General features: G+C 47.7%; 1 protein-coding gene across 2 annotated transcripts in view; it reads right to left on the bottom strand.

Moving 5' to 3' along the window:
* Nucleotides 1-24,637, bottom strand: part of CCT8 (chaperonin containing TCP1 subunit 8) — a 403,324-nt gene that overhangs the window by 335,138 nt on the left and 43,549 nt on the right. For both annotated transcript variants that reach the window (XM_069636365.1, XM_069636366.1), the window contains exons 2-3: nucleotides 21,683-21,773; nucleotides 20,858-20,937 (exon numbers count right to left, since the gene is read on the bottom strand). In XM_069636365.1, coding sequence (XP_069492466.1) covers nucleotides 20,858-20,937; nucleotides 21,683-21,773 — 171 coding nt within the window. The remainder of the gene's footprint in view (nucleotides 1-20,857; nucleotides 20,938-21,682; nucleotides 21,774-24,637) is intronic.

Below are 24,637 nucleotides of genomic sequence, written 5' to 3'. Positions count from 1 at the left end.
CCTGGGCCATGTCCGAGATGGGCCTGAGAAACTTCTGGAGTCCTCCAAAAGCGTGGCTCGACGAAATCTTCACCCTTGAGGGGCGTAGAAGAATCCGACACGGGTCCCCCTTGATCAAATAAAGAAACGGTGGAGCTTGAGGCTCTTTTGACCGAAAAAAGAGAATTTTCCTATGAAAAAGCACGAAAACACACTAAAGCTCGAGAGCAATAGCACGAGGATCCCAACACTTGAACGTGCGGTAAAAATCTGAAGATGGCTGCCAGAGGCGGGGCTTAGGGAGATGGCAGTCATTGGCTGTGATCAGTATGACGCAGAGATCAGTGATTGGTTACTACTACAAAAGACAGAAACGAAACTGATCTTTACCGAGGATTCCCAGCCTGACGACGGGGAATATTCATGAGCATGTGAATCCATGCCAGACCCCATGCTGGAGAATTGTTAATTTCTATTATTGTGTTTAATATGGAAACATTAGTAATATTGGCATTTCCACCCCCTCCCCCTTTTTATATGTCCACCCCATATAAAACTACCCCTTAAATATATGCCTAATCCAAACACAGAAAGAGCAAATAATGCAGCCACACAGTGTATAAGGCAGGTGTAAGTGGAAGAAAGAATATTTGCGGGAACGAGAATATGGCCGTTCATCTGAGAGAAAGAGACAGAAGAACAAGTTACTTACCTTATCTGGTAACGTTCTTTCGATGGGCTGTTCCTCCTCAACGTATTCCACATCTTTGACATGTAATGTCCACAGCTGTGTACTTGGAAACTTCGGCAGAGGGCGTCCTGCGTCGGGTCGATGTCCCTCGAAGGCCTCCGCCGAGGGAGACAAGGACGCACGGCGCCCGTAGCCTCAGTTTATTTTTTTTCCTCCATAACGTGTGGCACCAATCCAATGCCTGCAGGATTGCACATAGCCTTGCGGAAACGTAAGCTGCAATCGCATGGGAAATTCTCAAGAGGGGAAGGCTGGGAGGACTATGTGGAAAACGTTGGAGGAACATCCAATCGAAAGTTGGTAAGTAACTTGTTCTTCGAATGGATTGTGTCCAACGTATTTCACATCTTTGACAAGACTCCCAAAGCAGTACCAGAAAATGGAGGGAAAAGAAGAGTACCCAATCAGATGGCGGAATAAAAAAACTGCCTTACCAAAGACCAGATCTTGACCATGGACCGTATCCAGGGAATAATGTTTAACAAAGTTGTGGATAGAAGTCCATGTGGCTGCATCACAAATATTCTTAATAGGAACTCCCCATTGTAGGGCTGTGGAAGTAGCAACGCCCCTAGTGGATGGAGCTCGTAACCCTTCAGGAGGGTCCTTACCTGCCAATCAGTAACATTCAGTAATGGAGAGGATAATCCACCTGGACAAGGTCTGTTTGGTAACAGCCTGGCCCAATCGTTGTCCAGTATATCCCACAAAGAGTTGATCGTCCACTCTGACCATGGACATCCTAGAAATATAAAAGCTCAGAGCTCTCCTAGGATCCAACCTATGGAGTCACTCCTCTGCACTAGTCGCAAAACTTATGCCAACGGTATAGGGATTTTGTTGCTGGCCTCCTGGCCGAAAGCAACACCTCCATCACATCATCTGGGAGGTACCAATCCTTATACCTCAACCTTTCAGATACCAAGCAGGAAGGTTGAGAGTCCTGACCTCGGATTGGAGCACCTGACCGCTGCACCACGAGAGGGAGCGCGTGTGCAGATCCTCTCGGTAGGGAAGACGGCGTGGAGGATCATGTGGGATCCGAACCTCTGCAGCCTCCTCAACACTTGAGGAATGACAGGGACTGGAGGTAATGCGTACAGCAGTGGGAACGACCAATCAACTACGAATGCGTCACCCAAGGCTCCTCTCGAAGGAAATTCCCTGGAGCAGAATCTCTCGCACTTCCGGTTAGCAATGGTGGCAAAGAGATCCACTTGTGGGGTTACCCAAAGGGCAAAGATCACCAGAAGGACTTCCGGAGCCAACTCCCACTCATGAGAGACCGTGCTCTGCCTGCTCAGAGCATCTGCCGCTGCATTTTCCTCTCCGGCCAGATGAACGGCTGAGAGCGATATTTCCTACTGGATGGCCCAGAACCAGAGCTATATTGCCTCTGCCCTACCCCTCACCCCCTTTTTTGTTGAGGTAATGCATGGCCACTGTGTTGTCCGTCATGATCAGGACACTCTTCCCCCGCACAGACGGCAGCAAAGCCTTCAGGGCCAGCCTTATGGCCCTCAGCTCCAACAGGTTGATGTGGAGTTTGTACTCCGGAGTAAAACGACCGCTGGCAGTCTGCGGCATGAGCAGCCCGTCCTGTGAGGGAAGCGTCCGTTACTAGTCACCTCTGGCCACGGTTGCCAAAATGGCTCCCCCTTAATCAGGTTCCCCTCGTTGGCCCACCACAAAAGATCTTGATAGAGTGGAATCTGAACGGAATACAACAGCTTGCCTGAGAACTGCGACCAATGCATCTTGAGAAACCATTGCAGGGATCTTATCCTCAGCCTGGCCTCCGTCACCAGAAAAATGCAGGATGCCATGAAGCTGAGCAACCTTAAGAATTCAAAAGCCAGGAGACACTGGGCATGTTGAAACTTGTCCACCATCTGCACAATGTGATGAACCCTCACCTTGGGAGGAAAGCACTTCCCCAAGGAGGTGTCCAACACAGCGCCGATGTGCTGGAGCAGTTGGGAAGGTGTCAGGTGCGACTTATTGAAAGTGAGGGAGAAGCCCAGCCTGTGGAGGGAGCGGCAAGTGAGACCGAGGTGATCTAATGCTTGCTCGGGAGAACGCGCATGGATCAGCAAGTCGTCCAGGTAGGGGTAGACGTGAATCTCCCCCCCCCCTCACCTGAGATAAGCTGCTGCCGCCACCACCACCACTACCACTTTGGTGAAGACCCTCGGGGCAGAGGTCAATCCGAATGATACGACCCGAAACTGAAACGTGCGAGTCGCCAGCCGCAAACCTCAACTTTCTGTGCTTGGGATGAATCGTCACATGAAAGTAAGCATCCTGTAGGTCTAGAGACACCAACCAATCCTAAAGTTGAAGGGCCTGGAGGACTTGAGAAAAAAGTGACCATCAAACTTATCCTTCCTGAGAAGTTTGTTCAACCAACGCAAGTCCAGGATGGGTCTCAATCCCCAGTCTTTCTTTGGGATCAAAAAATAAAGGGGAATACCATCCCTTGTTCCACTCCACTAAAGGCAGCAGTTCTATAGCGCCTTTCTCTAGCAGGCGCTAGATTTCCTAAACAACGAGCAGATGCAGAAGCTTCAAAGAGATTCCCTGGTGGATTGTCGTGACGCCGCTGCAGGAAGGGAAGGCAGTAACCGTGGGCTATTGTATCCAGAACCCACGCATCCGAAGTAACGGCTCGCCATTCTTCCAGATGCTGAGACAGCCTGCCCCCCAACCAGCGAACCATGGCCTCATGACTGTTTTGGAGCAGCTGCATCTGAAGGCAACGAGGCAGCTGCCCGAGCGGCTTTGGCACCAATTTCCCCAACCACCACAGGTACTTTCACACTGACCCCTTTGATTGGCGGCCCACCCCCCACACTCTACCAAAGGAGTAGTAACGAAAATAACCTACCCTCTACTGCTGCCCCAGAGGACAAAAAGGCAGAGGTTGACTAACATCTGCACTCAAAGATTTAGCAGTAGCTTTTGATGTCTGCAACCTCTCAAGGCTCTCGTCAACCTTGCTGCCAAACAAATGCGTGCCATCAAAGGGCATGTTCAAAAGAAGAGCTTGCACATCGGTAGCAACCCCCGGCATCCGCAACCACGCAAATGTGAGTATAACGGTGCTCGCAGACATGGACCAGCTAACACTGTCGGCCGTGTCCAAACCCAACTGAGGGGATTCACACATGGCATCCTTGCCATCTTGCACGAGAGCAAGGAACCCATCCCTTTCTTCCCCTTCGGGAATATGCTCAGCCGCTAGAGAAACCCAATTCCACAGAGTGTGTGAAAACCTTGCCAAGGCACAAGTGGAGTTGGCCGACTAACGCCATACTCCCCGCAGAAAACACCTTGCGTGCCCAACTGTTGCCCCCATCAGGAGGGATTGTAGGGTACGCCGCCTGCCTCGAGGTGGCTGTAGCCGCCTGAACCACCAAACTCTCAGGAGTGGGGTGAGATGAAAGGTAGCTGGGGTCACTACCGGAAGGGTGGTATTTTTTGGTTAATGATTTGTTAACAGCCGGAAGAGATTCCAGTGACTGACAAGCAGCCACCACCCTTTTCTGTAATGTCAGATGAAAAGGTAACACCGGGTCAGAGGACGGACCTTGATCTAAAATGTCTGTTCGATCTTCTTGCACAAAAGCTTCAGGAGGACTGGACCAGCCCAGATACTCTGTGACCCTAGCCATGAGCCTCCTGTAGGACGACTCAGCATGAGCCCCAGGCTCAGGCCTGCCAAATTCCACTTCCGGAGAAGTGTCCAAACCACTGGCATCATGAAGAGTTTGCCTCAACTCTTTCAATTGACTGTCTCCAGAAAACAGGGTCCATATCAAACTCTGACCTTTCCTCCTCCTCCTCATATATATGTCATCCAGAGAGCGGTAAAAGCCCTGCCTCGGGACAGAAGAGGGTCTGGTAGAGTCCACCACAGGCCTCACAGACTTATAAGTAGCCTTCCTTGGAGGATCCACGGTATCGGGGATCTCCAAAGGTAAATTTCGGGCAAAAAGCCCCGAAGGCATGCGAGCCATGGTACAAGACCATTCCTTGCCGATTTCATCAGAAGGCGTGGACAGAACCGTGCCCTGCGATTGAAAAATCAGTAACATCTGCTCTCTAAAGGTAGCCCATTCCTCTGGAGTCGAGGACTTGTTGGGCAAATCACTTTCCTCGCGGCTTCATCCTCCGAGGACGACTGGGAAGGAGACTGGTGACGGCACTTCCTAGAATGCCAAGACGAGGACGACGAATGGGGGGGGAACCACTCCGGGACAGAGATCCCCGCGACTACTCCCAATGTGGAGAGTCGCCCCTCGAATCGTCAGTAGACATCCCCTTGAACTTAGATTTATGGGACTTACTGGGTTCAGAACCCAAGCTACCCCTTACACTCCCACAAGGCCTTAGCAGTCAGCGACTGGCATTTGGAACAGTATTCGGTGTTGTGACTCTCATCCAAGCACCAGAAACAAATGTGATGCAGGTCGGTAATCGACATTTTCGACTTGCACTCCCCGAGAGGTTGAAGACATATAGCGCATCAATCAGCTCCTCTAATAATGCTGCATGCTGTACTGGGGACCAGTCTGCCTTCCTGAACCTTTTCCATCGTGCCAGCCCAGAGTGCATCATGGTGGTCTCGTTAGCCGACTAGGAATAAATTGCCATGCAACACCTTTGAGATGCTTGACACGCCTCAATAAGCGCTACAAGTTCTGCTGCTTGGGCCGAGTAGAGCATGGGCAATCTTTTTGTACTAGGATCTCATACACCCAGTCCACTAGGCGGACGACCCCTGCACCAGTACCATTCAGACCTGCCCCATGGTAGACTGTCGCTAAACCATCAACAAAGAGAACCACCACCACCCTCTCGAGCAGGCTATTTTTTGCTTTTGGTATGTCATCTTGCTCCGCCACCAATGTCACACAGTCACGCTTTGCGAGGTCTTGTCAGTGCACAATTCTGTCAAGAACGTTGCAGGATCGGTTTTGAACTGCACTATGTGGATGTTTCAGATGGACAAAATTACCTCATGCCGTGGTCAAAATGGATTTTGATCGCTCAAAGATAGCAAACCCTGTATGCTTCATGACAATTGTGGAGCTTTTCTCAATTACGAATGCAGCAGCAAGTGCCTGTTTGCATGGGAATTGGCCCTGCATAAATGAATCTAGTACTCTACTGTAGTAGACCAATGGCTTGTGGTCCATTGTGCTTTTCTGCATGAGCACCAGAGTCATCATTTGACCATTTGAATGGGATAAGTAGAATTCTTGTGTGTAGTCAGGGGTTGCTAGCACTGGGGCAGTACATATGACCTCTTGGTGCATTAAAGCATGTCTTCTGTCCAGATTTTGTTCTTTAGCGCTTCTTTTAATCCCAGCAGCAATGGCCTGGTGTAGGCCGCATAATCTAAAATCCAAGAAATGTATGCATCTCCTTGACCGTGTTTGGCTGGGGGACATGGCGCACTGATGTAGCATGTTCGGCTATCATTTTCTTCCCGTGGAGAGGTATCAGTTGTCCCAAATAGAGCACTTCCTGAAGACAGTATTGTAGCTTAGCTTTATCTACTTCATACCCTTTGTATTCAAACAGCTGTAGAAGCGTGATGGAATCTTTTCGGCTCCGTTGCTCATCGTCACTACACAACAGCAAGTCATTCACACATTGGATGATCGTGCTGGGCATTCAAATGTTTCCTAAATCAGCATGCAATATTCTGTTGAAGATACTAGGGGATTCACAGTACCCCTGTGACAGCCTTGTGTGAATTGTATTGTCTGTTTGGGGATGCTGCACAGAATTGTCACGGGGTTAGAGACGATGGGAAATTCTGTCTGTACAATGTCATGCAGGGGGCGGAGATCCTGGATCATTTGCCAACTCCCCCTTTGCCTTTTTATTTTTTTTGTTCCTTTTATTTTTTAATCTGATACATCGCCATGTTGCATGGAGATGTTGAGAGCACAATAATTCCCGGATTTAGGAGTTCAGAAATGGTGTCCCTTCTCTGCTTCTTTGGACAGTGGGCATAGTTTAGCTCAGAGTAGAACCGGACCTGGTTTAAGTGTTATTCGCACAGGGGACACTCCCTGTAAGAGCCCTACAGTGGGGCACTAGTTGTCCATAATCTCTCTGGTACCTGCTCTAGCTCATGCTCAGTGAAGGAGGGCGGGACAACAAGGGCCATCAAATAACATTGCACTTTGCGATATTGCATCATAATTTCGCAGGGGATACAAATAACCAGCAATATTATTCCATCTCAACATCAACATCAAACCGTTCCTTAAACAATTCTGCATTGGTTACTTCTTTCAGAAGGTACTGCTGATTTAATGCACAACACGGTGCGCCATTCGCACCCCTCAGCATCCGTCCCAACCACAAAAATCCTTTTTGCCGACACCACCAGGCCTTGCAAACCTAGTGAAAGCATGTCTAGTGAAGCTCGGTTGTCACAATGGGATGAAAAATGAAATTAGATGGCACCCGCCAAAATGCCTTACCAATCGGGGGCACTGCATGAAGTAAAACTGATCTCATACACAAACATATCTGGGTCAACAAGGATGCCACAAACAACCACCTCCCCTCCGCTGGTCTGTATTATGACCATCACCCTCATGAACACATTCCTGGGAAGGCAGACACCACTCCCCTGTCCGTGAAGGAAATGGTCATTCAATTTACTCAACAAGTCGTGCCAATTTGCTGGGGATGTTTCCGAATACACTTTGCCTCCCAACTTAACTGCTGCCTCTTCCGTTTATGGCACCGTTACAACAGCCCCAGAGAAGCCCTGCATGTTGAGCATTTCACCAGATCATGGGAAGTTTCCCTCATGGATGCATGATTTAGAGGCACCGGTGCAAACCATAAAGATTAATTGCTTGTTCCCCATCTCAGCACCCACCAAGGGTTCGTTTGGGTAGTTCTGGACAGGACTGGGCACGAAAGAGCTGTGGGCTGTCTTAGTCGGGACTTGTGTTGGAATCTTGTGTACAGGTGTGTTATAAATGACATACCTGGGAATATGAAAGGATGCCCTCCCATTACACCTCTGTATGATTGGTTTGAGTGGGCTGCTTGCATCTGGGCATTAGGCAGGGCAGATACGCACCTGTGGGGGCTGCAGCAGCAACTGTGTATACGCCCAGTATATCTTGTGCGGTATGTAGGTGAACATTGGGGTTGGGAAGGAGTACGGCTGTGGGGTGCCCGGGTGGTCTATGAATTGTACCAGGTCCCCAGTCTACTTCTACATTCCCTTGCAAAATGCCCCCACTTCCCACAGCTCCAGCACTGAGAATGTCCTGCTCCCCCTCTGCCCCATCCCATCAAAACCGCCTCAACCTCCCGCACCTCCTTGTAACCCCCCCCAATCCCCTCTGCTGACCTCTGACCACACTGAGTACTGTGGCCAAGGTCCACCACTCCACTGCCCCAGTCCACAGTCTTGCCACAGTGCCACTATTCTCGCATCTGCTCACGCCGCTGCCTGTTCCACTTGCTGTCTGAGTAACTGCAGTTACAACCCCTTCAACTGCCATTTCCGGAAAAAAATTCTGTACCAGTTGCTTCCTCAGCCTGTAATCTCTGCCAATTCATTTTCACTTTATTTAGTTTGCAATGCTGTATAATTATAGTTTGAATTTCGGCCCACCCTTTCGCCCCGATGCCCCCCATTGTCTCAAGTTTATTTGTATGGCACACCCGGCCCAAGGTTATCTGGACGCTTTGCATAGGATACGACGTCCCCTTTTCGACTACGAAAAACAAAATGCAATACTCCGCAGTGACCACTGGATGTCGGACCTATGCACAGCATGTGATTCTAAGCAGATTAACAAACATCAGAAACAAGTATACTTTAAGCTTGGTTAGATATGAGGAGGTAAATATGAGGCATGTTCAGAAGTACCAAAAGAAAATAACACAAAGCAAAGTAATATAGATGACAATATACATAATTCACAGTCAGATTGACACAGTCTCTGTGCAAGATACCAGCGGTAGAAGTATACAGCGTGTACTGAGAAGAAGTGACATACTTTACAGTAGGTTTAGACAATATATGTCAGTACACGATAGCAAGACAATGTGTCTGTGGCCCTGAACTTAGCAGAGAGTCCTGTCAGAAAGTGTGGGCTAGACAGGTTAGGACTGTCCAGTAGTGTCGTTAGTAACCAGCCAGTGTATGGTATTACGCCTAAACGAGGCAAATGGTTGGTTAGCTCTCAATGAGAGAGGCAGGGCGATCAAAGTTTGACTGGCCTTGACGGGGAAACTGTTTCCTCCTGCATTTTTCATTTAAATCACTGCAAGACTAGACGTGCTGGGTTGATAGTCCTTGTAGTGCGAGATGAAGATTTTTTCGCGATTCATTTCAAGAGGTAGATGGGGGCAGATTGATTGGAGGCATTTATACGTAAGGGATACCGTGTTAAGCATGGTTTTTATCCTTAGTGGAGAGCCATTTGATCGGTCTTCTCAGATGCGATATGTTTTCTTTTTTGGTATCCCAGGGACTGCTCTCAAGGTGTTATTTTGTAGGATTTGGATTTTGTTGGCAATATACTCATTTGATCCCAAGTATAGAGAATTACAATAATCCAGTTTGGATAGGATCAGTGCTCTAGCTAAAGTGGTACAGCAATCTGTGGACGGGAAGGTTTTGCAGGCCCCAATTAGTTTGCACATAACGTTAACCAGTTTGTTGAATGAGGAGTCGTTGAGGTAAAAACCAAAAGTTTTTACTTCGACTACTTTGATGGAATTGCCATCTATATTGAAGGATGATTAGTGTGCACTCAATTTGTTGAGGTTATTTGTGGTTCAGAGTATTAGCAGTTCAGTTTTGTCATCATTCAGGTACAGGCCACGAGTGGCAATCCAGGCCTGAATGATGAGGTATAATCTATTCACCAATGCCAGGTCCTTGTCATAACCTCCGCTGAGAGGATCTGTGTGTCATCTGCATAGTTAGTGTAGGTGACACCCAGGCGGTCCAGATCATCGAATAAAGGCTTAATGAATACATTAAAAAGATAGTTGGAGATACACAGGAACCTTGTGGCACGCCCCAGGATATTGGGATAGGGTCAGCCGCTGCAATTGGTGAGAAGACTCATAGTCCTCTTGCGTAGAAAAGATTTAATCCAGGTGATCGCGTCTGGTGAGAAGTGGGCTGCTTTAGCAAGGCGTTTATAGAGTACTTGATGGTCCACAAGGTTGAGGTGCTTTCTGAACCTCCTTGGCCAATCCCCTTTGATAATTAAATAGACGAAAAGAGGAACTAATCAGTCCCGCGGCTCCCCCGTCTCCGACCTCATCTTCTGCACTTTTTTAATTTACTGCGCAGGGTCTTCACCCCCCCCCCCATTTTGTACTGCATTATGGACAAAGTCCAGCGTGTCAGGATATGCCCACCGCAATGCATCGCACATAAGCGCTCTGACATTGGTGCTTCATCGTGGGTCATCATTTTTACTCCTGGATATCCCTCTTTTAGCCAAACATCTCCTGCCTGATCTCCCACATGCAAGCTCTTTAGGTCTCCCACCGCTAAGGGGATCCCAGCTGTCTTATTCTCGAATACATATATCCATTTTCTGAAGTAAGGGGCGGGAGTGCTTTAATCAGATTATTCTTGTCCATTCGAGCCCAGGGTATGTACTGCGCCTTCCCAGGTCCTTTGTGCAGTAATGGCAACTGCGTGCCCACCCCTCTGTTCGCCTTCCGTCCATCACATCCCTTCTTCCTTGCTACAGCTACTCGCCCAAACCGGTTTCTCAGCTGTGGATTCCACATTCTAACCTAGGGGTTATTTTGGGTACCTCCTCATCTTCCAACTCATCCATGGTGTCCCATTCTCCCTTCTGTAGATCTCGGTGTGTCCCCTTCACCCAATCTTACTGTCCCATAACCTACACTTTGCGCTCTGCGGTTGCCACTCGTCCCATTCTTAATATGCACATCCTTAATTGCAGTGCTGTCCAATCTGAACAAAATATCTCTAGCCATCCACTCGTCCAGGTCACACTCCAGTTTACTTCGCCCTTCCCAGAGGGCCCTCAACCATGCAAATTCTGCTTGAGCAGCTTCCAACGCCTCTCCAACTCTTTGCGGCTTGCAATATTGCAGTGTATTGTGTTTGGTGCCGTGCGATATGGGGGTGTGGCAGTGGCGGGCGATGACCGGGTAGACCCATCCTGGGGGCAGGGGTGACTGCTTCTGGGGCAGTTGGCTTCATTATTCCTGGGGCCTGTCTGTGGTCCCCCTGATCCTTGTCCTCTACCATTTTCCACAGCTCTAACATCTCCTTCCTCTTTTGAAGTTACTTGCCTTTTTATTTAGCTGTTAGAAATGTTGTTCATGTGCTCTAGTACCCCTCTGTTATTCGTACCCTGTTCTGGACAAGGGCAGGACATTCTCCCTCCCCCTTGGGTCTCCGCCACCCACTGATACTTTTCCATTCTGTCCCTGTACAACGGCAACGCACAATACATACTCCAACTGAGTCAATACCCCCATGTTGAAAATTGTCATTTCCAAAAAAAATAGGTCCCATCAGTCCTTTGTCCTCACTCACCCGTAGCCACCTACTCAGGAACCCAAACTATCACTTTTCCGTATCTCCCCTTATACCAATAATATAGAAAACTGCCACATTGTCTTTACACACTTTCCCACCAGAACACACACCACTACCACCCACTCTCGCTCCCTCATTACCACATGCACAAACCCGAACACCACCCCGTTCTCCCACTCCCTGCTCAGCGTCAGCCCTAGTTGTGGTCCATGCCAGAGGTGTACTTCTGCATGTTCATCCGAGCCCCTCCGTCACGGGGTCCCAATAACGGCCTGCACCTTCCTAGGAGCCACGCTGCACTCCAAACAGCATACAGGAATGCTGTGAAACGGCTCCTGTACATCACTGCGGGTTGCGCACTTGTGATAACCGCAGGTGGGCGCGGCCCATCTAGGAGGTGCAGCCTGGAAGCCACCGTGGGGAGGGGGGTCCACTGGGATCAAGTAGGGGGTCACCGAAAATGTAGAGAAACCCCCTCAACGCTCAAACCAGAACAAAATACAACCCACTAGGGGAAAAAGTCCAGCACACCTCTTGCAAGGAGAGCAAGCTTTCCAAATACAATTTAAAAATAAAAAAAATTAAAAAAAACACTCCAGCAGAGAACTCCACGGAGCGCTCTGACAAAAACAGCATAAGCAACAGTTTATAAGGACACAGCGTCAGTGAAGTAATTTACATGGGTTACAAATCCAGGTAGCTGGTTGGCAAGACTATACATATACGACCTGCTCCATAAGGGAGGTCAGGCCGCTAGTCCTAGCTTCCCTTATCCATCTTTTTCACATGTCACAGGGCATAATAAGTGTCAATTGGCAATTATGGATACAAAAACATTGCATTCTTTATCTGTAACCTAATGTGCACCTGGTACCGTAGACATGGGCCTGAAGGATATTTGAGGTCATTATATCTTACAAACCGCAAATTGATCTTAGACGCGTCAACGCCCTTTCAAGGATTCCCACCATGGTTTTTAGGTTTATTGCTTTTCCCGCCCAGCACAAATCACATAACCTAATAGCGGGGGCAGTCTGCCTCTTCTCTGATCATCTTTGATCGAATGGTGAGCTAACAGCTGGGGGCTGGCTGGTACCTTGGAATGCTGGGGTCTTGGGACGAGGGCATCTGAGCACTACAACTTTGAGCTAGGGTTAGTGAGATCTGAGGCTTGTGTCCTCCCTCTCGTGGAATAACTCTTTGCAGGGAGTTCTCAGGCCCCCCCCCCCCCCACAAGGCCTTGCAGGGTGCATTCTTTCTGGGATACGAATGCTGGCAGTATGAAAAAATGAAGTGTTTATGAATCTGTAGCTCTGGCTATTCCCACCGCCTGCCCATGTTACAACCTATTCTCGCATGCACGCACACACACTAATTTGCACATTCATGGCCTGAACCCAAGGCCCTGGCTGCAGCGAAGCGTTCGGCCTTAATTTCGATATGGCAGCCATTTCTAAAATGGCATTCCACTCCCAAAGCAACCTATACTTACACATGCACTAACACACCCATAATATAGCTTCTAGCAACACCCCCAACCCTTAGGAGGAATGAAGAAGATGAAGCTGGATGCATTCACGATGCAGCAGCTGTTGATCCAGCCTCCACACACACACACACACACACGCACACAACTGAAGAACGGCTACCGCCTGGCCGATCAGCCTCGTTTTCTCGGACCTACACTCTGGTGAGAGGGCTCTTGCCTCTGGAGGTCCAGAAGGAGTCCAAAGTTTCAGGAGGATTCGTTCTTGAGAAGACCATGTACCACAAAGTGGTCGCAGGTCACCTGCCATTGGCGGTTTGCAGCCCAGGAAGGTAGCATGTCGAGGTTGGTTATGTCCACCTGTCCAAAGGAGGAAGTCATCCTCTTCAGATCTTCCATGTAGATGTGAAAACAGGGTCAGGACAGCAGTGATGGGTCTCAAGTTTAAACTGGTTGCATCCTTAAATTGGCTTCTCATAACCTCTCACCAGAGCAGGTCTAAAATAATCTCTCCAAACAGTTGCTATGCCAGTTCATTGTGAAAGGCCTGAGCTGTAGTGAGAAAGCAAAGGGGTGGTCCTTGAATTCGGATTCCAGACGGCAACAGTGCAATCCAAGGGTTGCAGGAAGGTCCAACAAGTAGCAGGTAGGAATGAGCAGCAGCAACGCTGCCACTCACGCTACAGCAGGGGCTCTCAGGTTTCTGCTGATCACACAAGAGGGAAGTGAGAAAGAGCCTGAAGCAGGATTCCAGTGTAGGAGAGGAACAGTGCACAACTAGGAGGAATCCGGAGTCAGCAGGACAACCAGTCTCGGGGATCTTTGCGAACTTCTCAAACCCTCCAGTATTGAAAGAAAATCCAGCCTTCCAATGAACAGCTTAGCACCTTTAAGAGTTGTGCTGGTTATCCAATCAGGAATAGCCAGCCAAGCTCAACGTTAATGGGCATTTGCAAACAGCGACACACGCATGTGGACTTAGGTGTTCAGGAGAATCTCATACAGTAATCCATATTCCATTCATTCCAATGTGTCTATGCGAGCTCCGGAAAGACCCAACTTGGCAATGGCCAAAACTGTCATTCCTCATCATCAAAAACCAAGAAAGAACACAAAGAAAACACCTGGCTTGCGGAAATTAAATCTATCGATAGCCACGTTGCTCCTTTTCAGGAAGCAAGTGGCTACCAACACGGTAAATAGGCGAGTGCTGTAGCCAAATGAAAACCACGCAGCTGCACAAGCCTACTATCCAACACACTTTGCATGAGTAACCCCATTCAAGAACTCGGGAGTCTCTACGTTGGGGCAGTAGGTGTTAACAAGTAGGTATTCTCTGTTGACCAGTGTGCAGTGCAGTATAACATAGCGTCCTTCAGGGTCTGTAGTTTTTATGCAGTATGAGTGAGAACGCCCCTGGATTGGGTGGAGTAGGAAGTGAAGAATCTAGCGGGCCCCCATGCCGGGGCTATGATCCTTTGCATGTGGCCATTGGTGTGTGTCTCCTGTAGAAACAGTATTTTACAGCCATGCCTATTGGTATAGGCCATGATTTTACGGGCCTTGGTATGATTGCTTAATCCCCGGACGTTCCAGGACATTATGATGGTAGACATTTCAGTGACATATCTAATCCTATAGTGCATATTTTAGTGAACATCCCAGAGCCAGCAGTGGTGTGAGCTCCCAAAATTGGAGTTGAAAGTGCGATTGTGGCCTTCCGATGTGCATGCCGTGTAACCTCGCGTGCCATTTCTAAGTAACACCCCGTTCCCACCCACCTCCCTCACTGCTAATCTTAAATTAGCAGTGTAAGCATCCCCCTCCCTGAACTGTGCACAGCTGAGCAGTCCCCAACTTGGCCCAGTCTGCCCGAGAGCCCAACCGGGGCTAACCCACAACAAATTTGTAGAGAACAGTGCAATTGCAGTGGGGTGCACCATTGCCGTGCACCAGTACACTTGGAGCCCAGAGGGTTCCGTTGCAAAACGAGCAGTTTTTGCAGTTTTATAAGGTTTGCCCCTGTATTTCTTAGTAGAAATTAGGGGTCTAAATGTGAGACATTGGAACGTTGTATTTTGAACATTAATAAACAAACAACACGGTCAAGATGAGCAGTTCAGTGTTACGGTGGTTCAGCAGTATGTGTCCAAGACACTAAGTGACATGTGTACGGCCCGAGCTGTGTAACAGAGTAAGTATAATAACAGAGTAAATTGTGAAGGTGGTCAATGTCCGCCAGAGTTCTTAATCCACATATCAATAGGATGACCAAAGGGTGCAAGCCACGAGCCAAGGTCAGTCATTGTCGTCGGCGGGTGGACGAAGGGGAACATGAGCTTCTATAAAATTTCACCACTTCCGATGGCACCGTAAAAAAATAAAGCTTGTTGAATGGGAACTTCAGGCGCGCAGGAAATAAAAAAAATGGCATAAGGAATATTTCGCTCTCAGCAGTTTTTAACTCCGAGGAATTGGCGACGCTCCTGTTGCACTCCGGTTGAGCCTGTTGCACTCCGGTTGAGAAGTCAGGGAAAATTCTGATCACCTGTGACTCCATTCTGAGCTCCCCCCTTTCACGTGCAAGGCGAAGAATCTGGTCGCGGTCTTTCGCGATGAACCTCGGAAGTCCCCAGGTTTGGTACGCGGCGACAGCGCTCTATGAGGTCTCTATGGTGAAGAAGGGGGATATGTCAGGGTTGCCCAGCAGATCTTTCAAGAGGTTCTCAACTGCCAATTCGAGTCGGCCCTTTAGCGCCTTTTCCGGTACCCCAATAATGCGTATATTATTCCTCCGTCATCTGGATTCGAGGTCATCGCATTTGACCTTAACTGACTTCATTTCAGTGACCAGAGTGGATACCGTGCTCTGTAACGTAGTTATATTGTCCCCATTGACACACATCCTATTTTCAGTTTCGGTGATTCTCGTCCCCCCGTTGATCCAGTTTAGCACTGAGAGATGCCAGATTTGCATTAATGTCATCCAGCTGCAAAATTCCTAGCCATTGATTCGATTATGACCGTTATGTCCGTAGTGGGAACCTCTGCGGGGAGTGGTGCATCCGCATGGTCGCCCGATGCATGGGGCGATTCAGATCTCGGGGTGGCCTTTGTCCATGGCTCCAGTCTTATTAGTATTCCTGGATCTGTTGGACATTGTGCAGTGTGGTGTCTAAATACTCAGAGTGCAGTGCTGAATCTTATGTGGGTATTATGAATCCAGAAGTTGTGTGGCGGAGAAACAAAGTTAGAGATCCAGACCCCTTGTTGGTGGCACAGAACGCTCAGTCGAGGGCCATCAATGCCTGGTGCCGTGATTCAGAGGAGGCAGTGCCTAACGAACGGAGGTCCGCCAGAGGGGTACACTTTAATGGCTCATAGAGGGCCCAAAGATAATTGGGGGGACGATGGGTGCGTGCCGCAGGGCCCCAGGATCACAGAGGAAGAAGGGCAGTCTCAGTGATGGAGTGGGGGGCAGTAGCCAAGTCAGGGGGAACAGAGAAGTCCATGCACAGCAGCCCCACCAACTCCTCACCTTCAGCATAGCTCGCGTCCCGAGCACGGATGGCATGATCCTCAATTAGCCCACATGGAGCATGCACGTTGAATATGTGCAGCGGCCAGCACAACCAGGCCCGGGGGGGTGGGGAGGGGGCGGCAAGGCTAGCCAGCGCCGCACAGCAATGTTCCTGGAGGCAACCGGGACGCCAGGCGCAGCGGGAGCAATATCCAAGTGATTACAGCAGTATTTCAGGGGCCACGATGGGAGGGCCAAGGAGAGGTGCCGCACGCGGCCGCGAAGCAGTGACAGGCTGCCGGGAGCCTTAGAGGACAGGCACCGCCGTCACGCGGGGGTCAGCCCACACGTATCAGCATGGCAGCCGGGCACGGGGGGGGAATGGGGGGGCAAATTGAAAGTCAAGCGGACAGGCAGTGAGAGTCCGGTAGTCACAGGGCGCAGGCAGCAGCTGGCCCAGGACAGGCGGGCTATATTCTGGGTCAGGAGGTCCAATTCGGGCCCAAACTTCACGGGCAGGTAGCTTCGGATGTCAGCAAGGCAGGGGCCAAGTATGAAGACAGAGCAGAGTGGCTGACCACAGATGTAGGCAGATGAAAAGCGAAGGTGCACAGAGCTAAAAGGCTAGGCAGCCATTTTGTCGGCTGCTCAACAGCACCCCCCCTCCCCCCAGGCTTTTTACATTGGGACAGCACCTTCAGTGCAGTAGCACAGGGAAGTCTTTCAGATTTCCCAAAGCTTTAAATACCTACTCTTGGTTAAGTAAAGTGAAGTAGACTTACTTATATTTGTAACTAGACCCAGCACACACTATCTTTTTCGCCATTTCTTGTTGGAAAGGTCCTTGAGATTTACTCTGCGCCAAAGCAGGTTGTCCCTTTGTTTTAGTCTTTGGTGGGTTTCACTGCTGAAGGCCGCCTCTGGCTCCAGGGTGTCTGGCAGTGCAGGAAGCGAGGGAGGTGACAAACTCCCTGTGCCTAATCCCCTTGGTTACAGGAATGCACCCAAAAGAGGATTGGCTGGCCATCCTTGGAAGATGGCCACCCTGCTGTGAGAGTGACAGCTAGGCTGCGAATAAATGGGAGAAACCTGCATAAAAGGTGAGGTCTTTGGATTGGAAGGCAGTCGACCACCGGACGAAGGAATCCGAAGAAGAACTTGGAAGAAACGCCTGCTGCAACTCCTGGGCCGTTGGTTTGCCCGGGGAAGCCCTGCTGAAGCTCCTTATTCGCCTTGACTAGAGAAGCCCTGCCAAAGACTACTTCTCCCTTTAGGTTGGTGGGACCAATCAACCCCAAAACGAACTCATCTGGACATCCTCTCGGAGCTGGTTGTACTTCCATTGCTGCTGCAGGAACAGATTGCCGGAACACCAGAATCAAGTGCCTAGTTTTTACTTCGGAGCCGAGCTCCAGGAAGATCCTCCGGACTACCTCGAAGCAGGACTAACCGAGCCCCCAGAAGGGAGGAAAGCCCATAAGGTATCCGAGACCCGTGGTGGTGCTATTCGCGAAAAGCCGAAACCGCAAAGTGCCGCTGATCTGAAGTTTGCTACCGCCGACCTTCCAATCGTAGTGCAGGAGTCCCCAAACGTCCTCCTCTTGTCCCCACGACTGAGGCCCAGGAACAACAGGATCTGCCATGCTACAACAGGAACAGAAGCCAGCTGGAACCAATTGCTTCAGACTGCAAACTAAGGAGTACTTACCTCTTGTTCTGTAGCATTGCTAGCTCTCAGTTGAGGCTTGTCGTTACCTTTGCAAAGTTGCTTGCAGCTATGCCCCTCACAAGCCTCCCAGCTTGTGGCCCAACAGTGATTTCTTTTTCAACAAAAATGCTAACATTGTGCAAGATTTTTTACTTGCCTCCAAGAAGACCTTTGGCTCCCCTAGACTTCAATTGACATTGGCTGTCCAAGCTCCCAGATACTCTTCCAACCTCTGAGACTGTTTTGATCTGTCCCTCCAAAAAGTCATACATTCTTTACTTGTATAGCTGGGAAAGGGTTAATCTACATTGCATTGGGGGGTCAAAATTACTTAGTTTGAGAAACTGGTTCACCATCGTTTTTTCCCCTCCAACCTCTTCCTTTCGACAACAAACTCAGTATTGCTCTAAATGTACCAGTGATAAATTCATGTCCACAGTGTCCTAGTTACTTAAGTCCCCTGAGGGTGTAGGAAGTGTCTGTGTGCCATCGCAAAAGGGCATATACTGATTTATTTAAACTGAAAGTGCGTATTTTGAAATATATTTAAGCGTTACATGTTTTTCTCCCATCTAAAGAAGACTTATTCAACTGACTAAACGTTCATTAATTTAACAAGAAACCTTGAGTGTAAGTGTTTATTTGGATACTTGTCACTGTGAAACTATGTTGCAACCCTACAGCTCACATTGAACCCTCGAGGAAGCCTGGCTGCTCAATCACTACCAACTTGTGTAGTATATGCTTATACCAAAAGGTTGGGTTAACTATTGCCAAGAGGACAAAACTGGTGCAGTCTCCCACAGGGTACTGCATACAATCTTGCCGAACAATCCACTAGGAGAAGCACATCAAAATTCGGTTGTAGCCTTCATAGAGACGTGCGCAAAATTTTCAGTCAGCAAAAAGTAGTCAAGATACCAAAAAGCCAGCGAAATCGTTGAGCAAACCAAGTTAGCAAAAGGAGAGCCCAAAGGTACCTTCTCATCAAACACGCTGCAAATACCCTTTTTGGTGTGCAGAAAACTTTCCCTGCAGCCTATACAAATGAGTGGTGAGGATCAAATGCTGAAACAATTTAACTCCAGGCCTTCCTTCACGTCCAAAGAAAAATGAGGCCAGGGATCAGTCCAACACTCATGCAGGGCACATTACTCTACCCTTCAAAGGAGAGATCTGTCATTTATGAGCCCCATTTTAGAAACATGCTATTTTTGTCAAACCTATGCATAGCTCCACCATGAGATACGATTGTTTCACTTTCTTGCCGTGCACCGCTTCGGGATTCCTGTGTTTTGCAGGTAGGAGAATTTGCTCATGATTTCTGTTGAGGCCTCCCGGTCACAAATTTAAATTTTCCATTTTTGCTTTTTTCCTTGCAATCTTATTGCCAGTTGAATGTGCAAATCGCTTTGCTGCCCCCTCCTCCCAACTGGATTCTTGGTGATGCCTACTGATGGATACCCCTACAATCAGAACACTAGTCTGAACTTCATCTCATATATGGTCACCTGAATTTCTATGAGCATGATGTACACACTCCCCCAGTGTGGGGATGTACAGTGTGCCAACAAGAACTGTGCTCAGCAAACGTTTTAGCTGTGGCAAGAATTCTGCTGCAGTGCTAAACACATTGATCATTAAATGCAGAAAGCACCTGTAGGCCACATCCCTAGCACTGGGAGCATTGTGCAAAGGATGTTATTTGGCCTTGGTATGGCCTCGAAGCGCTGCGATGATGAACGCCCTTTGTAAAACTGTAGTCCGAGTGGAGAAGTAGTGAGGACAGTGGTAAAATGTGTGCGCGCGCATTTATAGCCCGATCAAAAAGGTAGGTAGGGCATGGCCAGGTGCCGAAAAGTAGCCCATATTATCAGGTATATGGCAGGTGCAGTGGCAAATTATCAAGAGTCAATCTAGAACAACTGGACTGAACTTTGCACGTGACTCAGTTGTAGTCTATGGGTGGTAGCGCTCGAGCTGAGGATGATGTAGGTTTATGGTAGGGTTAAATAATGCGCATGTCGGCTATGTGAACAGCTTTAATGACTCCCAGTCCCCCCCGCCGGCCCATGGGCGGATCAACTGCCCTCAGTGGGGTCCAGCGCAAAATGTGTGGCAAAACACGAACAGTGGCTAGATTAAAGCAGCAATCTAAAATGGGAAACGTAGGGGTAACAAACAAATCCAAAAGGATCTGAGTTCATCCCACCCCCCCCACACCCCCCTGCCCCCGAGAAGCAGCCAGCTAAAATAAAGATCATCAACATGTCTTTTGCCCCGATAAAGCAAACACTCACCAAGCTCATCCGGTTATGGTGGTGCTGCACGTGGAATCTTTAGTTTCTAGGAGCTACCACAGGTCTTCAGGAAAAGAAATCTGCTGACAGCCAGGCATTTTTTCTTCATTTCCATCCAGCGAAGAGGTGGTGGCAAAATGCTGTACTAGCGTGCCCTCCATTTCAGAGAGAGCCTTTAACTGTGCACTTCACAATGGGTTAATAGAATACACGAGTCCATTTCAGACAAGGGAGCGATTGAGGATTATTTCTCTTGCTCTGGATTCATATTAATAGGATTTTTTCCATTCACTGCTGCCATTTGCATGGGCAATGAAAGAAGGGGATGGAAATATTGCATTTCTGCATTACAGCACATGCTTCTTCAAAAATCCCCGAACACGCTGCTATTGGAACCTAATTTGAGTGCGTTATCATGGCCTTACTAGTACTAGTCCTTCAACAACACTGATGCCAATCAGGAAATTACAAACATATGCTATTAAAATTCCACCATGGGCCATTCAACAATTTTAAACCTACCTCAAGTTCCCTTAAAATAGTTGCAGCGTCATTTGTGACAAAGAGTTTCTCCAAGTGGTTAATAACCATTTTATTCATTCCTTAAAAAGAAAAAAAGAATCAAGATGTGTATTGGGTGGCACAAATTCAGCAGTCGCAAAGACGCAACTCTAAACAGCTAAGTATGTAAACATTGTATGACTAAACCAATTGTCTAAAGTACAGTATAAATTAATTTCTATAAAGACCTTTAGCGTATTGCAGCACTAACATTTAATCGGTTCCCAAAAAAAAAAAAACAGTAAGTTAGAAAAAATAAAATTAAAAAAGAACAAATCAAAAAAATACAAAAATACAAAAAAGAAAAACACCCAAATCTAACATCGCACACTATGGGTGCACAACATTGTAAGACATTCTGGGATACTCCAATCAGTTGGGCAAGCATGTGTAAAGTTAAGAGCACAGCGGGATTGTGGTTACTGGAGGACTAATCTTGGGCTTTTCATCTTCGCACTGCTCAATTGCTTAATGCATATGTGAGGCTCCTTTTACCTCACACAGAACATCCGATTTATAAATTCAAATACAGTGTATGATAAATCTTAGGGATTCACAATAATGTACTAAATGCACAAAAAACCCTAACACTGACAAATTGCAGTGCTGGGCCGCCATTGCATTTATTTTCAAGAAAACCACTTCTACAGCAATCGCTAGAGAAAACAAATTGGGGCTTGACAGAGCATTTGCTAAAGCTATGCGCTTATATGCATGCCATTATACAAATGTCAGCGACATTACATTTCAAAAAAAAATGTTAAAACTTAAAATTAAGTCTTCTACCATTCGGTCCATAGGCTGTGCGAGTGGTCTGGGCAAGTTCTTTACACGCTGCTATGTTACGATAGACTGCTTCTTCCAATCCTGAATAATGCTAAAGAGACAGAAAACACATTTTGTAAAACAAAAAAAGCTTTAGATTTTTACAACATTCGTGAAGTCAGCTTTTTGAATATTATAATTGGTTATTTGTAACGTGTAACCAAGACGTTTCTAAAGATCGAACGGGTTGCTTCCTGTCGTCTTGCTTCCAAGACCAGAACGTTGCCCCCGAGCCATCCACCAGGCCCCATTACAGGAATACCACAATTATATTAAACATAAAAATGTAGCTAAGAGGAGCAACAACAATGACATTTACAAATCTGCTACTGAAGCACCCATATCTGCTCAGCAGCCATAACTGGCCCTGGTACATCCTTGCAGAAGGCAAAAAGCACGCAAGTGAAAAATCAGAGCTTTATTTCCCCACTAGCCCTAGCACAATAACTCATTTGACCAGTGAAGGTTCAGGCCCCTCATGTATGAGCTCATGTTTCAGGGAATTACACCACTGTTGTAAAATTGCCTTGAGGCAACGGAAATTACCTCCATATGTTCTCTGAGAAGATCTAAAAGAACTGAACATTAGTTGGGTGGCCATGTTTACACATCAATGGCATTAAATAGATTAGGACATTTTTTTTTTTAAATGAAGGATACAAGAGGAATCAAAAGAGCATAAGGAGCAAGAAGTTCAAAAAACGTTTTCTAGCGCTCGAGCAGAAGTGAAACAAGATGTAGGTGGTGAGAAAAGACTTTGCAAAAAGGGAAAGCAAATACTTTGTTAGCGTGGTTAAAATTGGGTATTACGAAGTGGAAAAACATTCTATATTTCACCAAAACTTCCACACCAGTGTGGTGTCCCAGTGAAGAGATTGTATAATCCATATAGTAAAGCACAAACGTTGGCGCTGGTGGCGGCAAGTTGAACTTAAATTAACAGGATGCACAACAGTGGATAGAACTTAAATACAAAAATGACTAGAACTAAGGATTTTATGCTTCATTACAAGGCAAACAAAAGCCAATGTTTAATATAAAAATTAAATCCAGTTTGAACGTGTATCCCTTGCTGTTAAGGCAGTTTTTGTACAACCCACATTTGAGGGATGTACAACCGCCAACCTTAAGGTTGAGCAGAGCGCCCACCAAAATTAAAACCTCTCATAAAGTGATAGTCGGGTGAACAACAACACGGGGGGGAGGGGAGGGAGTGGATGCTTAAACACAGCCAGAGGCCACCAAACAGACCTCGAAACAATTACCAAGGAAGTACACTTGGTGGTCAGAAAAAAAGATAAAATGTAAATCCATATCTACGCTGTAAGTGGAGAGTAGGACAATAACCATTTATTCAAAAAAGAAATCTCAGGCAGGTACTACAATTTCAGTTTTTGGCTTACAACTCAGTGGACCAAATTGGATGCAAGAAAAACGTCCAGGCGTAGGTAAGAACCCCCATAGTAACTAGTTTCAGACAAGTAGCGAATTCCCATAGAAATAAACGGGACAAAGTCAGTAGGCAGTTTGCATGTATGGGGAAAATTATGAAGTCCAGGTTCTACCCTACAGGTGAGAATGTGGCAGCAAACAACCCCAGGGAGAACCACAAGAGACCCCAACAAAGAGATCTATAAGTGGGTTTGAGAAGCAGAAAATGATTCAGCACAGCAGTAAGAACGCCAATGTTAACCAATGGGAAAATGTGATTGAGTACCTTTTGAAAAATAAAGTCTCAACTCTGGACCACAGGGACTCCTTTTGGGGGGTTGGGGTGCAGGAAGCACTGAGAATTACCCCCTCAAATTCTCCAGGGACCACAGGTTAAGTACTCAAGGTTTTTGCTCCCAGAAAGACTGTTCTTATGATGAAAAAATGCATAGTGCATGGCTCTTTCCTATGTGTGGTCTACAGGATGTGAGTACCTAGAGACTAAAACCCTGTACCAAAGACTATCCCAAGGACAGAACGAAAAATAAGCAGCATTCTGAAGAAGGATCCCCCTCAAGATGGAAGCAAAAGCAATAGCCAAGAAGGATTGCTGTAAAATCCTGCAAAGCATGATCCGACTGCTCTGAGGACAAGTTGAGGGTTCTGTTGGGTTAAATTAGTTATAGAGCGCAGAATCGCCCGACAGCATCTTGGCGCTAGACCAGAGGAAGGTCTAAAAAGAAAGAACTATTTATAGACAGGGAGGTTTTCAGTATGCGTCAGAACTGAAAGATTTTCAATGCTCCTGAGCGAGAGTGGCAGGTCATTCCACAGCTTGGCAGCAGCAATTGAGAAGGCACACCCACCAACCCGAGATAGACGGAACCAAGGGACTTTGATAAGACGGGAATCCATGGATCGAAGGGAATGGCTAGGAACATAGGGAGCCAAAGTCTCTCGTAAGTATTCTGGACCCGGTCCATAGAAAGCCTGATGCACAATGCATGCAGAAACATCACCCCCTTAGCAACTGGGAGCCAATGCAGAGCCCGCAGTATGGGAGAAATATGGGCCGCATAAGGGAATCCATCCTCCACACAGGCTGGTATGTTTTGAAGCAATTGCAGCAGATGCATAATAGGAGGTTGGGCCAAAGAGCATTACAGTAGCCAACTCATCTAAGCACCAAGGTGGCCAGTACCCGAGGCTGTAAATCAACAGGAAGATTACCAGCTAAGGATTCTTCATAAAGTACTTTGTTATTTCCAGTCTGACATGCGGCTAATCTGCACCTCCACGGAAAGGGAAACAGATCTAAATCTGCAACCGGAACAGGAGTCGTCCCCAAAGCAGGAGGCCAAACAGAAGCAGTCCCTAGAGAGAAAGCAGGAGAAACAGAAGCAGGGTCGACTACCAATACCTCTGTCTTGAGCTTTAGCCAATTGTTAATCATCCACCCACCCACCTCCAAGCAATCCCAGCCAC

This window comes from Ambystoma mexicanum, chromosome 7p (assembly GCF_040938575.1).
Source record: "Ambystoma mexicanum isolate Mex_15411 chromosome 7p, UKY_AmexF1_1, whole genome shotgun sequence".
Taxonomy (NCBI): Eukaryota; Metazoa; Chordata; class Amphibia; order Caudata; family Ambystomatidae; genus Ambystoma; species Ambystoma mexicanum.
The sequence above is the reverse complement of the archived record's forward strand: the minus strand, read 5'-3'. Positions and strand labels throughout refer to the sequence as shown.